The sequence below is a fragment of the Lactuca virosa genome, chromosome 9, assembly GCF_052849685.1.
Source record: "Lactuca virosa cultivar CGN04683 chromosome 9, Lactuca_virosa_CGN04683_v6, whole genome shotgun sequence".
Classification (NCBI taxonomy): domain Eukaryota; kingdom Viridiplantae; phylum Streptophyta; class Magnoliopsida; order Asterales; family Asteraceae; genus Lactuca; species Lactuca virosa.
Window position 1 is genome coordinate 92,119,777 of NC_136434.1, and position 17,191 is coordinate 92,136,967.

The 17,191-nt window shown below is 31.9% G+C and overlaps 1 protein-coding gene across 1 annotated transcript; it reads right to left on the bottom strand.

The window, feature by feature from the left end:
* Positions 1–12,479: 12,479 nt before the first annotated feature.
* On the bottom strand, positions 12,480–15,216 carry LOC145138724 (pyruvate decarboxylase 1-like). Its single transcript, XM_079072756.1, has 5 exons — positions 14,581–15,216; positions 14,122–14,285; positions 13,386–14,036; positions 12,995–13,301; positions 12,480–12,808 (listed from the first exon to the last, which is right to left on the bottom strand). Exons 1-5 carry the CDS (start codon positions 15,100–15,102, stop codon positions 12,638–12,640), a joined length of 1,815 nt encoding a protein of 604 aa, XP_078928882.1. The 5' UTR covers positions 15,103–15,216; the 3' UTR covers positions 12,480–12,637.
* Positions 15,217–17,191: the final 1,975 nt, after the last annotated feature.

A 17,191-nucleotide genomic window follows, 5' to 3' on the forward strand; every position in this document is an offset into this window, starting at 1 on the left:
TAAAATTTAGTATTTTTGTAGACCAGATAAGATTTCGTTTTTCAATGCTTAAAATGATTGTTAAGACTTGTATCTCTTAAAATTAAGCATTTGAGTCTAAATGCTTATATATATATATATATATATATATATATATATAGTAAAAAAAACAAAAAAAAAAGACAAGTCTGCCCTTAAAGAGGTAAGGAGGTAATAAGAAGACTTGTTTCAAATTTTATCTTTTAATAAAAATGATTGGATTAAAGTACCCAAAAAGCCCTTTATGTTTTGTTTGTTATGAGAAAGGAACATTTTTACTTACAAAGTTCTACATAATGGAGCAAGAATAAACAGTAATCAGTTTTTGTGTTTCTTTTTTCCTTAATACATAAACAATGGTTTAATATAGTTAGCAAGTCATGAATGAGGCTTTCTAGTTAAGTCCTAACTTTTCACACTTTTCCCTCATCTACTTTTCCTTTCCATCTATCAAGCATTTTTGAACATTTACCCAGATAATACATCATGTAAAATAAAGCATATATTATCGAATCTTGAAAATATGAATTTAGATGTCATTCAGACGCCTCATGTTGCCTCCCTCTCCACCATTCCTTCAGATATCTAGAATGACATATTTAAAGTTTTAAAATTTAAAAATATAATAAAATGTTAACATATATTAAAAAATGTTACTTTTGCATAAGACACTTATAGGTTCTCAATGCAGAACACATGAAAATTTAATCAAATCGGTTACATCCTCTTCACCTATAAACCATATTCTAACATTATATAAAGGTATGACCATGCCTCATAATACACATGAAGGTATCAAAGAAAAACCTTGTAAAAAAATAACTTTTTAAGTCCGCTTTCATACAAGTTGAAAACATGTTTTTCCTTCAAGGGCATCAAGAGAAAGTATTTCAATGGACAAAAGTCTTTATTTTTCTCCTTACCTTCAATGAAATTCTAAAAACATTTGTTCACTAAGGTTTTTGTTTGCTAAGTCAAATCAATGAAAATATGTTGTTATTTCTTGCATTTGAATAAAAAGGGCTAAATACAGATAATAACAACTTACTTCCACTTACAAATATGGTAAAAAACCCTAAATACAATAAATAGCAAACTACATTGTTATTTCTTGTTTTTAGGGAAGAAATGACTAAAGTTATAGTAAGAGTATCTTAGGACACGTTTCTGACTGGGTTAAAGTTCGGCAGCGGCTTTTGGAAGCTACAATTTCCTAATCAATTTAGAAGTTATACTAGCAATTATAGTTATAGACTTATCCAAGTGGGAGACTATTAGATTAGGTGTCTAAGCTCATAACTAAAATTGATATATACTTAAATTGATAGTATCAAATTCTTTTTGGGTTGCCCTCAAACCTAACAATTGGACAAGATGAATTTTAGAGAGAGAGATTAATTTATTATGTGATTAATAAATTGAAATAAATAGCTTATTAATATTATGAAAATAATATATTAATTAAAAAATATATTATTTAATTAATAATTGATCAGAAATTAATTAGAATTAATTTTGGGATTAATGGTATTAATTAAAAGTGCAATTGTTCAATAGTTGAACAAAAGGCTCTAGAACCTTCCAACCCTAGGGGTGGACGGTTTCAAGGAGCATATTCTAGGGTTTCTAGAATATCTCATGTGGATAAATAAGGAATGAGATAAATACCATATTTGAAATATCTACCCTAACTAATAAAACAATAGTTTTCATGTCCACTTGTCATCTTCCTGTAATGTCATGTTAGCTTTTGCCACTTGTTAACATTTCACACCTTCACAAAAAATCCGGAATTTTAAATATGTGATATTAATACAAAATCGTTTGAATAAATAAATAACTAATCACTTAAATACCATTTAATACCTGTCTTCCAATAGTTTCGGTGGTCAAACGAAATCATTGAGCATTCCATAATAACTTTCAAAAAAAATCAACGGATTTTATTTTAATTGCATTCTATAATTTTCTGCTTTCAAGTTTTATCATCCCAACATTTCAAGGATTTTCAAAATCTTTTGTAATCTGACTCCATATATTGAAACCAATACATATTTTCTTCCCTTCTTTCTTAAACTTAAACTGTTCCAAACCTTCTACAAGTTCCGCATTTTGTATATGTCATCTTCCAATCGGTTCGTCCATAGGCTTCAACCTTCGGTCTCCATTAGGTACATATCTAATATGTTACTTTAACGTTTCTGGGAAAAAAACAAACTTTTCTTTGAATATGGATGAACAAAATTTTTTATTTTAACGTTTCTAAATAAAAAACACAACGATTTATGGAGACAATCTAGATTGGTATACTTGTGTTAAGATCATGGGTTGGCAGGACCAGTCAATCAATGGTTCAATTGGCTCAAGAACACACAAGATTTACGAAATTAATCTTTCTACTGGTTTATGGAGTTATGAAAACTATCGTCCATTTTTTTTTACTATTTGGTCAGTTTGATTTCTGGAATCTATTTTTTTTACTTTTTGGTAATTTTGAAATTTGTTATTATCAGTTTAACTAATTACATGTATTTCTCAACTAACACATCAAAGTTTTCATAATTCATTTTAACTGTTTTCTATTTATTTGTATTTCAATTCAACATCTTATATTTGACTACGTTTGTGAACTGTTTACTTTCAACATAATGTCTGTTCCAACCATCACCTACATGAATGACATTGGTGTGGTATCACCTGATACCACATTTAAAGTACGAATACTCAGCTTGTGGAACTTCATTCCAAAATCAAAGAAACAAATATTTCCATCGAAATTATTCTTATGGATGAAAAGGTTGCTTTCAATAATTGACTGACCTTGTTATTATACAAACCTTTAGTTATATTTTTATTATATCATTGACGAACATTCTTATTTTCTCTGTAGGGCACTAATATACAATGTCGTCTTTTCAATACTCAGTTCCACAAGTTCCAACATCTTCTAAATGTTGGAGACACTTTATAGATAAAGAATACGAACATGGATGAGAAACAAGAAGGTTTTAATATTACTGGACAAGACCAGCAAATTGTGTTGCAATGGAATACTATTGTTAAGAGATGTACTGATTTTATGAGTCCAGTTCATAGTTTTGTGTTTGTTGATTTTGCCTCGATTTTACAGCGACAATGTCCTACAAATTCATGTTTTGATAAGTTTTTTTACTTCACTTTTTTTTAAATTTTCTTATGAAACCCTATAGGTCATATTAATCTTTTTATGATTCTTAGATGTAATCGGTCATATCGTGTCACGTCGTGATCTTGATTCATTTAACTCGAATCAATCAAAACACAACATCAAGTTGACTTTAAGTGATTTAGAGTTAGTTCTTTACCCTTTACTTTTTTTAAATGTATATGTTATTTATTATGTAAAACTTTTACTTCATTATTGCAGTGGAACCGACCTTAGGGTTACTTTGTTTGGTTTTCAAGCCCATCAGCTAAGTGATTTTTTGAAAAATAACACAAATGTATCTTGTGTTATCATAATTGTCGAGTTTGTTTCTCTCAATGTTTAGAATGGTTTGTGATAATATTATATATATTTTAATTTTGGAAAATAAAATATTTGTTATTTATTTATTTTTTTCTTTATCAGAGCGTGTTTCGGTACAATCTTACTTTGATTCTTCTAAGTTGTTTGTTAATGCTGATATTGTTGAGATTAACGAGCACCGGAAAAGGTTAGTTGCATTGTTATAATTTATTATTAATGCCCTAACATAGATAACTACTAATCTTCATCTTTACATTTTAATATATTTATTACGTAATATAGGTTGGTGGGTGTCGATGGGATTAAGAAATCTGAAAGTAGTATTACTGTACTACCAAGTCAAACCTTTTCATCCAATCATTGGTTTCAAAGTGATTTTGAAATAAAAAATGTGTGTGATGTCGTCCAACCAATGAAGGTATATTATATCAATATACTCTATTGTTTTATTTTTCAACTATTTACATTTCACATATGCTTTCTAATTGATCTGCTTTTGTCTTTTGTTACAGGCATGAAAGTATATTTTGATTGGAACAATCAAGGGTATAAGACAAGACCATGAGTGATATTATAATGCTTGCATTAAATGTGGGAAGAAGTGCATAGAGATTTATAATATACATCATGCCTCTTATTCCCATACACGCATTTCTGACTTAACAACATTTAAGTGTAAAAATGACTTATGCAACTTGTCACTTGTGAAGAAAAAAGAAAAGTATTTAAAACAACCTTGACTATTAAAATTGGAATCTTTAAAATAGATAATTGTCTAATATGTTGATAATAAATTTTTTCCTACAGGTTTCTGATCTCTATCACCGGAGGTATATCGAATTTGTTTTTGATCCACAGAGAGGTGATAGTTTGGATTTGTTCCCAACTGAATTAAACGTCTTAAAACAACGAAAGACAGCTTTCTTGGTCGAAGTTACACTTTACAATGAACAAAACCCGGCCAGCTTTTATTCGATTAACAAAATTACTAAAGATGCTGGAATAATTTTTGAGTTTGAGAGCAAAGTATAATCTTTGGTATATACTTTAACTCCAATGATATTTAATTCCATTGTATTTTGTTACCTGACTAACCTTTATCTTGACATATTATTATGAAGGGTGGTGGATCCCGATCATATAATCAACAAACCGATGTCTTATTTTCGGATGAGATAAAAGTTGTAAAGGTATATATTATATTATTATTATATTACATTATAATATAAATCGTCCCACTTTAATATATTGATGAACATATTTAACATTTACTAACGCTTAATTACAAGTAACCAAGCATTATTTTTTCACTTTTAGGATTGTGCTTTTCAAACAGGAGATAATGTAACTCCTTCTACTTTAGAAAAATCAACCGTGACATCACCTATTAAGACGTTTAACAACTCCATTGATCTAAAGCGCGATTGAATGAGGTGTATTATGTTGATTCACCCGATGTTTTATCAACTTCGAAGCCAAAAAGTTTGTCATCCGGTGAAAAGACTCCTCTTTTGGTTCCAAAAACAGAGAAGTAGAGTGCAATATTATTTTTTATGTTTCGTGAGTTATTTTGGTAGTTTGTGTTTTGATTGTTTTCATGTTTGCAGTTTTTGATATTTTGGATAATTGTTTTTACATGGTTGTTGGTTGTTTTTTAGACCGTATCAATTTTGGAACATGTACTTTAAATGTTTTCTGGTTTTTGGATTTTTTTTGGAATATTTGCTTATTTATTCATGTTTATTTACTTTGTTTTATTTGTCCAAGGCTTTTGATCGAACACTATTTTGATTACATATAGCAAGGCATCTGAAAAATTCCTAAACAATCAATGAAAAAATAATCTTAATAAATTTATAAACTACTAAAAACTTATGTTAAAATAATTTATATGGAAGTAAATTAGTTACCCTACACATCTCAGCATTAGGTTCATTGTTTATGAATTTATTTGACTGAATAAACTTGATCATCTCAAGAAACATAAAGGGAAATTGGAATGATTGGTGAATTGAGAGTACTCAAGGGTAAAATCGGCCAAATTAAGGCCAAAATTGAAAAAACAATTCAGGTGATAGGTGTTTATGTTGAAAAAAAGACGTTTTTATTTTTCAAAAAATTGAAGTAGATTGCTATTGGTTCATTAATTGACTTTGTGTATTAATGATATTCCGCATGATCTTCTCATTAATGATTCGTGTGATCTTATAGGTTCATTAATTGACTTTGTGTATCCATCAATTCTTGAAGATTCCAACAATCCGAGATATTTTCAAGAAAGAGCAATACTTGCTCCAAAAAATGAAGTTGTTGGAAAAATAAATTATTGATTGCTATCATTGTTTCCAAGAGATAAAGTCGAATATTTAATTTCAGATGAACTATGCCAATCATAGTTTATTCATGATCTTGATGTCAATTTATACTCACCTGATGTTTTAAATGGTCTTAAAGTCTCAGGTCTACCTAATCATAAGTTAGTTTTGAAAGTCGGGGTTCCAGTTATGTTGTTGAGAAACATTGATCAGAAAAATGACTTATGTAATGGCATATCTTTGGGCAAACGTGTTATTGAGGCAGTTATCATATTTGGAAGTAATATTGTAAATCGGACCTTTATTCCAAGAATGTCGTTAACGCCATCTGAAAAAGAAAATCTCATTCAAATTTCAAAGAAGACAATTTCCATTATCCGTTTCTTTTGCAATGACAATTAACAAGAGCCAATGACAGTCCTTATCTAAGGTTGGTTTGTTTCTCAAAGATTTGGTTTTTACACATGGTCAACTGTATGTTGCCTTATCTAGAGTTAAAAGTAGAGAATGATCAAAATTGTTAATTTTAGATAAGGATGATAGAATCACAAATAAAACTTCTAATGTTGTGTATAAAGAACTTTTTAGAAATTTATAAGTAGTTTATACAATATTGTTTATTATAACGTGTTTTGGTTTTTAAAAACACTTTATTGTTAATTTTGAATTGTAATTTGTTATATTTTTCATATATTTTTGTTTCAACAACTTAATTTTCCTGTTTTCCATATATCTATTTTAATTTACTTCACTTGTCGTTGTTGTTTTATTTTTTATAATTATAATATAATTAATCTAATATTTAATCATACAATATTATTTTTTTCATTATTTCACAAATAAAATATAGCTTCAAAAATAATGTTACATATTTATTTAAATCAATGATTATAATGTTACATAAACAAAAAAACATAACTATTCTACTTAAGTTTTTATTTAAAATGATTGATTAACAATTATAAACTTTTAATATAGAACTTTATTAAAAAAATCACTTATGGTTTCCTCGGGCTATAACCTAGTTAATTTAATATTCAAATCAGGGTTATCTATGATTTCCTTATACCACTATATAAAGACCCTTAGACTACTCGGTACGGGCCCGTGGAGGGGCGTTATTGTCTACGTGGCACTGCCTCCACTAAGTTCTCACGGGCGGAACACCGCCCCCAGCCGTTATGTGGTCCTTCGTTGTGACTGTAACGAACGATAACATGTTTCGATTTTTTCAATTTCCTCATTTTAGCATTGAAAAATTGTAACATTCTTAAAAAAAATAATAAAATAATAATAATAATAATAATAATAATAATAATAATAACTTTACCTATAAAATCACCACTTTTCTCTCTATTTCATATAAATTTAATCACCACTTTTCTCTCTATTTCATATACTTTCAAAAAATTCCAAAAAAAAAAATGAATCCGTTGGATGATAGTGATGACGATGATATGTTTGTCGCTATGATGTACGAGTATTGCACGAACGTGCTACTACAACCAAATCCAACTCCTTTATTAACCAGTCATGTGGCGTTAAACAGAGATCGCGAAGAAGGGCACAAACGTTTAGTTTACGATTTATTTTACGGATGATTGTGTCTACCAGCCACGTGAGGGGTGTTGTCGAAACCTTCGGTGATGTTTATTTGCGCAAACATTTATTGAATGATATACAACAACTATATGCGGTCCATGAAGAAAGACATGGTTTTCCGGGTATGCTAGGAAGCATTGATTGCACACACCGGAACTGGAGAAATTGTCTTGTGGCGTGGAAAGCGTGGAAAGGCCAGTACGTAAGTGGTCAGCATGGAATGCCTCTGTTGGTATTAGAGCATGTTGCGCCCCAAGATTTATGGATTTGGCATTTTTTTTCGGGGTTGCGAGTTCGAATAAAGACGTGAACGTTCTTGATCAGTCACCAATATTCGATAATAGTTTGTCAGGAAAGGCACCAAATGCTCCTTTCACAGTGAATGGAAATGAATATAAGTTTGGGTATTACCTTACGGATGAAATATATCCAGAATATTCCACATTTGTGAAGACGTTTCGACACCCAGTAACACCAAGAGAAAAAAAATTTCAAGGGAAAACAAGAAGGAGCACGTAAGGATATGGAACGTGCTTTTGGAGTTCTAAAGTCGAAATGACACATAGTTGAACATGCGACACAACCATATCAGTTAGACGTTCTACAAGATATTATGTATGCATGTATCATAATGCATTACATGGTGGTTGAAGATAAATGACGAAACATTGCGGGGTATTCGGCTTCGGAGTCCAGACACATGCAATTTCAACCCGGGACAACGAAATATTTACATAGGGTCGTAGATATTCAAGACGCACGAAAACACATACAACTTCGAGAAGATTTGGTTGATTTTATGTACGATGGAAATGAAAATGAATAAATTAGGGGTAAAATGTAATTTTCTTTTAAATGTTATGTTTTCGTAATGTTTTTTAAATGTTATGTTTAATTAAAGACTAAAATGCACAAATGGTCACTGTGGTTAACTGAAATTTGCCACTTAAGTCCAAAAAGGTTTGGACTAGCACCAGATGTTCAAAGTTTTCATTTTGTTGCGAGTTTGGTCCAATTTACTTTAAACTTTATTGTAATGACGATTTTACCCTTGTTTTTTAGCTTTTTCAGTTTTTTTATTTATTTAAATATTTTTATGATTAAAAAAATAATAAAAATATACCTCTCTCTCTCTCTCTCTCTCTCTCTCTCTCTCTCTCTCTCTCTCTCTCTCTCTCTCTCTCTCTCTCTCTCTCTCTCTGAACACAATCCAAAACACACCATAATTCTAAAGTTCTTCAAAAAAAATACACACATACAAAACAAACAAACTCATAAATCTAAAAGATTTCTGGAACTAAATAAACAAAAAATCCTAAAATCGAATGTGAAGCACCAAAAAAACCCAGAAAACGAATATGAAATCGTATGTTCTTCAAAATTATTTCTGGAACTAAAAAACCCAAAAAAACAAATTTGTAATCGATTTGTGTGTGTGGGATATAGATCAAGAAACATCACCCATTTGACAGGATCCACTAGACAACATTTGGTTTCTCCTTTAATATCTGATTGTAACAAAGATCAATAACCTTAATAGAAAACCCAATCGGCTTCAACCCGCCATTAAAATCAATTTACAGTGAAATCGAGCTCGTCGTAAAGGTGGAAGCACCGGAAAAAACAGCAACGCGATCTCGGCTACATGAAGAACTCGAAATTTTCATCACCACCGCTGGAAACCCTAGATGCGCCGCCTGTGCAAACCATAGCACCGCCATCAGATGAGAATAGTCTCCATGAAACCCTTGCCGCCATGAACATCCCAAATTTGTGTCTGGAGTAGCAGATGAAGAAGAAGGTAGACGAAGAAGCACAGTTCGTCGGTGGATTTGAATCATATGCACGAGGGATTTGAATCAAATGTCGCTATGAACATCTCCAACTGGATGAACGAATGTGATGGTGGCGGAGTGGGAGACGCTGAAGTTGAATCAGATGCAAGAGGGATGAGAGGAACATATTTATGGGTTGAGGCCAAATTTCTTTTGATTTTCATACCCATACACTAAAACCAAAGAAGATTAATGGTGTTAAGGTTTTAGATGTGGGAGGCAGACGACGACTTGAGAGAGAGAGAGAGAGAGAGAGAGAGAGATTTATTTTTCTTTTTTTTTTCTTGTTTTTTTTAATTTGAAAATCAGGAGAGAGAGAGAGAGAGAGATTTATTTTTACTTTTATGTTTTTTTTAATCAGAGAGAGAGAGAGGTATATTTTTATTAATTTTTTTAATCATAAAAATATTTAGATAAATAAAAAAGCAAAAAACAAGGGTAAAATCGTAATTACAAAAAAGTTTAAAGTAAATTTGACCAAACTCGCAACAAAATGAAAACTTTGGACCTCTGGTGCTAGCCTAAACCTTTTTGGACCAAAGTGGCAGTTTTCAGCTAACCACAGGGACCATTTGTGCAGTTTAGTCTTAATTAAAAAAATAGGTTTTATTTAAAATAACATGTTTTAATTAATTTTTTTTAAAATAAAAATTAAATCGACAAAAAAAGAAAAAAAAATGATGACATCGAGTGTTATAACTAGTTGCCCATTTCCTCTATTTGGTGTTATAACACCCATATGACATAGCATGTGACGTGACAATTTTTGGGTGTGATAACACCCCTTAACTAGTTGCCCACACCCACTAGTCTTAGGCCTTAGATTTTTTGGCCACTCCATCTCCTTAAGGGATAGTCGAAACGCTTACTTACCCCTCTCATCTTTCTTCAGCCTCCTTTTTGCTTTCTTGAGTGTGAACCATCAGAGGCACAACAATTGTGGTGCTTGCTTCCAAGAGATCTACAAGTGAAGGATTATTGTTATTTACTATAATAACAATAAGGTATGTAATCCCTAAACCCTTCTTTGGTATTTTCGAAAATAACTTAGGGTTTCTAAGGTTTCTTATTTGATGTTCTTAGTTATAGGTTCAATAGTGAAAACATAGATCCTTTAGGTTGCGTGTGGACTTAAGGGTTTTAAGTTTATTTGTTTTACCTAAATCCTATCAATTTATAACATGTGGAACCACGGTTATAAAATTAATTCAATTTCATAGTAGAAACTTAAAATTATTAATCAATTATTTTAAATAAATTATTTTAAAAAAGTTATTAATTAAGAGATATTTTTTGTTATAGAAAATTATAATAGTTAATTTAATTAAAGTGGAAAATTTAAAATTTGAAATTTGAAATAAAGAATCAATATGTTGAAAACTAGCATGACATTCAAAATATTCTCTTTTATATATATATATATATATATATATATATATATATATATATATATATATATGATTAGCTTACTTAGTTTCCCTATAAATTATAAAAACCCCATGAATCGTGAATATTAGGCTATGTTTTGGTTCATTAAATAGGATTTAGGTCATTTTTTATCACTTAATTTTTAGATTTGTGTTCATTTGATGATTTAACTCATTTTAAGTTTTAAGAGGTCAGTGAACTTTTCAATTTATACAAAAATGATCATTAAACTTTTGGTTTGGTAACTTAACTTTCGACTTTGTGTTCATTTAGTCATCTAACTTTTAAATTTTACTCATTTAGTCACCTAAATCTTAAAATTGTGCTTATTTTTATAACTTTATCTTAAAAATTTAGTGACTAAATGAGCATGATTTTAAAAGTTAGGTGACTAAATGAACATAAAGCCAAAAGTTAGGTGACTAAATGAGTACAAAGCTAAAAGTTCGGTGACATATTAAAACTTAAAATGAGTTAAATGACTAAGGTGTTGTTTGTTTTTTATCTACAGATTTGCGAGGCCTTTTCTGTCTGCGCCGCGCAAACCACGCGCAGACATTAGCCTTCGCAGACTGTTTGTTTTTTTGAAGAATGCAGACCTAAAAATGTCTGCACGCCCTCTTCTTGGCGCAGATGTGGACCAGAGTCTTCTAACATCTTCAGACATCTTCTAGCCTAAAAAACACATATATCTTTATTTTTTTTTTAAGTTTTTTTTTTAAATTTATATTTTTTTCCAACTTTATTAATGATAAACAATTTGAAAAAAAATTACAATACTAAAAAGAAAATGTTCGACAAAACAAAAATGATATTATTGACAAATTTATAAATAAAGATTTATTACAGTAATAGTTGTTGAAGTTCTTTATATAAATATGAAAAAAAATCATAATATATTCTTATATTTTTTTTGCCAAATTTTGTAAAACATTATTTAATACAATATCGTCAATTTCTCGGGAAAATATTTATGGTACGTTTTTAATAGATTTAATTGAAAAAATCGAATTTTATTTTCATCTAATTATGTATCAAATTCTTTAATCCCTAATTATAATGTTTAGTTATAACTTTGCAACCAAAGTTGTTGGTTTTATCAAATATATACGTTAATTCATATCATTTTTATTTTTATTTTTTATACAATAATACATAAAAGTTGATCTAGATTTGTTAATTATTTATAACAAAGTCATAAAAATATTAAAAAATCACTTTGAAGTTTAAAAAAAATCAGTTTATTTTAGATTTCAGTTTATTTTAGTAGCCCACAGATGTTAAAAAAACAAACAGTCTTCTTTTTTCAGACTGTAGACGTTTGGTCAACCTCTTCTACTGCAGATGTCTACAGATGTGGTCCGCAGACTGCAGACATTTTGTCTCAGAAAAAACAAACAACACCTAAATGAACATAAACCAAAAGTTAACTGATAAAAAATGAACTAAACCCCATTAAATATGATCGAATCATACAAAAATGAAATTTGAAATCCATTCAAGATCAATTAAATCAAGTTAGAAAGATTTTGTCGGAGCCATATTCAAAGAATCTTTGACGACCAATAGACTTACGATAAATTCTTTCGACTCGTCATTTTATCTTAACTTTTCTTCCCGAAATTAAATTTATACTTTTAATATCTTTTAACACAAATTTATTTAAGTTTTCAGAAATAAAAAATAGGCAATCTAATTGGTAGAAATGAACAAAGTTAAATATAATAATAATTTATAATTTCAATGCACCAAAGACCTCCTTCAATCAAATTCATCGTCAAATCATTTCATATACTTGCAAATTAATTTCAGTCTATATGCCTTTATGATCAATACAACACACATTCTTATAACAAACAATACCAAACTAAATATCTCATGATATCACAACTATAACACCAAACTAAAAGCTTTGCACGTATGCAAAGCTTTTACTGAGGGTTAGGAGGACGGCTGTTAGCAGCCGAAACTCTCGAACCCCATTCCAACAACTCTTTGCTTGTATCATCCTTATGAGCCATCACCTCAATAAAACACAAACAATCCTTCTTTTCCACCGTCGCAGTCTCAATCGCTTCAATTAGATCCTCTTCACAAAATACCTATAAATTTCATCGGGTTAATTTTATTGTCAGAAATCACTTCATGTAGAGAGTCTCGCTTCCACACACAGATAGAGATGCTTCTACAGAAATCTCATGTAGACTGGACCGGGCCATGATATTTATGGCCCGGTCCAAACCGTCTGACTTTAAAAAAGTCAGATGGTTTTTGTTGAAATAACTAACCTTGGTGGTCCAACAATTGCCCTGGCCGTTATGTATTGCGTCAACCAATCCTGTGTAGTTCCAATTCTTGATCACGTTGTAGGGCCCATCATGGATCTCTACTTCAATGGTGTAGCCACCATTGTTTATCACAAATATGATGTTTCTTTGCCCACATCGCAGCATTGTTGACACATCTTGAGCTGTCACCTGAAAACTTCCATCACCAATGCAAGAAATCACCCTCTTATCGGTTGCAGCCTGTGCATAACCAAGGGTGGCACCAACTGACCAACCAATCGACCCATATTGCATCTGGAATTCATACCTACAACACCCAAATTTGATGATTAACAATTCAAGATTATTAACATTTGTTAATTGAAAAAGAAAAACATTCATTGATGCTTACCCACATCCTTGTGGCAGTTTAAGTTTCTGACAATTGAACCAGGAGTCCCCTGTTTCAGCAATTACAGCTGTGTCACTTGACAACATTTTCTGTATGTGTTCAAAGAGAACATTGACTCTTAATGGCTCTTTAGGGGCGCATTGTAGTGGGTGCCCTTCAGGGATGAATATCCGATGGTAATTCTCATATGCAGTGGTATTCTTTTTAATCTTTTTGGATAACGCTTGCAAGAAATCCTTCATTAGAATACAACCAAAAGTGGGCCCGTTTCCAATGGTGACACGATCGGGTTGTATAATGAGTGCTTTCTCTTTTTTCAAAAGGAGAGAGTAACCTACGGAGCTGTAATCGTTGAATATAGGTCCAGCAAACACATAAGCATCAGCTGATTCAACAATTTCTGCACAGAAAGCAGTGCTTACAGCACCCCAATATGTTCCGATGAAGTGAGGGTGGTGTTCGGGAACAAGCCCTTTTCCTGATGGGGTTACTGCAAGAGCATAGCCTGAAGCATCTGCCATTTCTACAAACGCTTGGCAGGCGTTTGCAACTCGGAGTTTAGGTCCACCCACCATTACAGGTTTCACTGCCTTGTTTAAGAACATTGATGCAGCCTCAACAGCGGCTTCTAAACCCATTTTGTTACTCATCCTACACCATTGAAAAATTAACCACATGAACTCAAAACATATATGGAACAATGCTTATAAGTTGGAAGGAGATTTGTGGAACGTACTTGGGGGATAGAGAAAACGGAACTGGTTCTCGGCTAAAAGTTGGGTGAGGAATTGCAGGTAGATTACAGCCGACGCTGATGTAAACAGGCTTGCTTTCTTTCAGAGCAGTTGATATTGCGGTATCAATTAGTTCATGTGCATCTTCCAGATTATTCACAACAGCCTGCGTTCATATAACAATAACAAATCAAGAAAACAGTTCTGCAATTTTATTGTATTATTACCATCGATATCGATGTAGATTAATTGTATAACTGTCGATTCACAAATTGCAACTTCGGAGTTTATAGGTGTATAATTTCGTACTGGCGGATTTTTTCAATCGAAATGAATCTCTAGAATCGACATAGCTTTTTTACAGGGTACAGCTATGGCGTCGCATTGAAGATCAAAGTGTGTAACGATCGATAAATAAAAATCAGTATCATATTTCTGCTTATAAATGCGAGGTTTGATACCTGATAGCAAGTGACTGTCTGAAAGCAACGAAGCTCTTGGCTGAAATCCGGCGATCCGATTGTATGATGAAGAATTCTGTTAGTGCCATAATCGTTGGAATTCGGTCCACCGACAATACAGATAATCGGAAGATTCTCACTGTACGCACCGGCAATGGCGTTGAGTACACTAAGTCCACCGACGGTGAAGGTGACAACACATGCACCAACGCCGCGAGACCTAGCGTATCCGTCAGCAGCGTATCCTGCATTTAGCTCGTTGCAGCATCCTACGAGATTGAGCCCGGGCTCAGCTATGAGATGATCAAGTAAAGTTAGGTTGAAGTCGCCGGGAACGGAAAATACGTCGGAGACACCAATCTGGACGAGGCGGCGGGCGAGGTGGCGGCCGAGTGTGGCTTCGGTGGAGTTGAATGGTACGGAGGAGGACTGTACGCAACTAGCACCGCCGATTTTGGGAGGACAACCGACATTGCCATTAGGAGTAGTAACAACATCTACATTACCGATCTTAGTATCCATATTTGATTTGAATTGAGTGTGAGGGAACGGAGAAAGAATGGAAGAGTATATATAGTGGCGAGATGTTTGTGAGGTACAGAGAAGGAGGTGACGGGGGTTGAATACAAGGGGCTGGTTTGCGTGTGTGTTTTCACTTTTCAGTAAAAGAATGCTGGTTTTACATTATAGTTATAATTTATAATTTATAGTACTTTCATCCATTATTTTTATTCCATTTCCAAATTAAAAGAACATTATGCGAAATATTATGAGCCAGGAGATAATTAAAAAAAAAAAAAAAAAAACCCTCAATTAAAATAAATATGGCGTGACTGTAATTACGAAAAAAAATATAAGCTTTTATGTAATGTTGAAATAGGAAAATTAATTAAATTAATCATAAGTTTATTACATTTTAACATTTTAAAGAAAGTAACTAACATTTTTTTATATTGGCAAACTAACAACCAATTATGTAACACCACATTTTGCACCTGAATCAGGGTTATCCGCATGATGAATTGGATATGTGACTGTGATACCTCCTATATATATTACTAGGTTACATTCGGTAAAAAAAAATTTATATTGATAATTAAAAATGATAATAGAAAATCAAAGATTTATTAAACTTTATTAAAGTGGTTTATTAAAAACATGATATTAAAAAGTTATTTTGTAAATAATAATGTATATATAAATTAATAGTAAATTTTTAACTAATTTTTTTGAAAAAAACTATGAAACAGAGACCATTTAAGACAATTAAGATGTTAAAACAGGGATTATATATGTAAATTATATCAACTGTTTATAAGTTTAAATATTCATTCACATTAAATAAGTTCAATAAACAAATAGGATTGACAATTAGGAAGGATATGACACTGATAATATCCCAATAACTGTCCATGACTAAAAAGTATAAACCATTAATTCCTAAGGTACAAAAAGAGACCACATATATGGTTCTTATTATAATATTTTTAGGAAAAAGAAGTAAAACCAAATGATGAGTATGAAAATGCAATTAACATGAATACTTTAGGAAAAAAGAAGTTACTTGGCTACATTTGGCCAAAACAAATATACATTATATAAGAGCAAGTTCTGTAAGGAATAAATTCAAACAGTTGGTGGGCACAATATTATGCATTTACACATATGTGCACCAACACGGGTTAAAATCCAGTTCTATAAAGGATTAACAAAGGGAAAAAGAAAGTTAGGTTAATGTTACCTGGAGACCTGGAGACCAACTACTGAAGTATGAGGGAGAGACAAAGAAAGAATAAGAGGGAGGGCAAATGTGAGAGTAGGATTTCATTATGCAAACACCACAAGACAATTGAATAAACAGAAACAGCAAATGCTTACTTTCCGATTGAATAAAACACACTTTAGTCATAAGAAATAAGCCACTACATAACTTTCTAACTTAATAAAATATACCTCATTGGTGACAACATTGTAAAAGTTCTATTTCTTACCCCAAAACTTTCATACCAAGGGCCTTTTCCAGTTTGGTGATTATATGTTGATTTGATATAGCTTTTCTAAATTCAAACTCTTGTATAATTTGGGGCTAGTCATATACAAAATCAGAAAATAAACATCAAAATAAGCGAAAATCTAGTGAGGGTTAAAAAAAAGTGTAACGCCCCGATTCTCGAGTATCCATTTATAGTTATAAATTCTCATGATTTCAAGGTCTATTCGACGAGTTGGTGACCTGACTCGCCGAGTAGCAGCGGGTTGGTCCGTGAGTTTAAGTGACCTACTCGCCGAGTCCATAAAGGGACTCGACGAGTAGGAGCTGGCAGATGAAACCCTAAATCCCGGGGTTTTGCACCCTATTTAAAGAAGCATAAGCCTCATTTGGCCTCTTTGCAGTCCTTTGAGAGCTCAGAAAACCCTAATCCGTGTGGTGCTTCATTCTTGTGTGTCTAAAGCTTTGGAGAGGAGATCTTTTGAGAAGAAGAGTTTGGAGGACAAAAGGCTAGGGGCAAGGAAGTGTGGGAAATCAGAAATCTACCTCAGATAGCATCATTTGGAGGTATCAAGTCGTCACCTTTACTTCATTTTCCTTCTAGACCTCTTTTGGTTGAGA

Bases quoted from the DNA above. Each gene is read 5' to 3' on its own strand.
- LOC145138724 (XM_079072756.1), bottom strand. From the start codon at position 15,102: ATGGATACTAAGATCGGTAATGTAGATGTTGTTACTACTCCTAATGGC. The intron at 14,037-14,121 runs GTACGTTCCACA...TCAATGGTGTAG, and splicing joins CCGTTTTCTCTATCCCCCAA to GATGAGTAACAAAATGGGTT. The intron at 13,302-13,385 runs GTAAGCATCAAT...TGGGTGTTGTAG, and splicing joins AAACTGCCACAAGGATGTGG to GTATGAATTCCAGATGCAAT.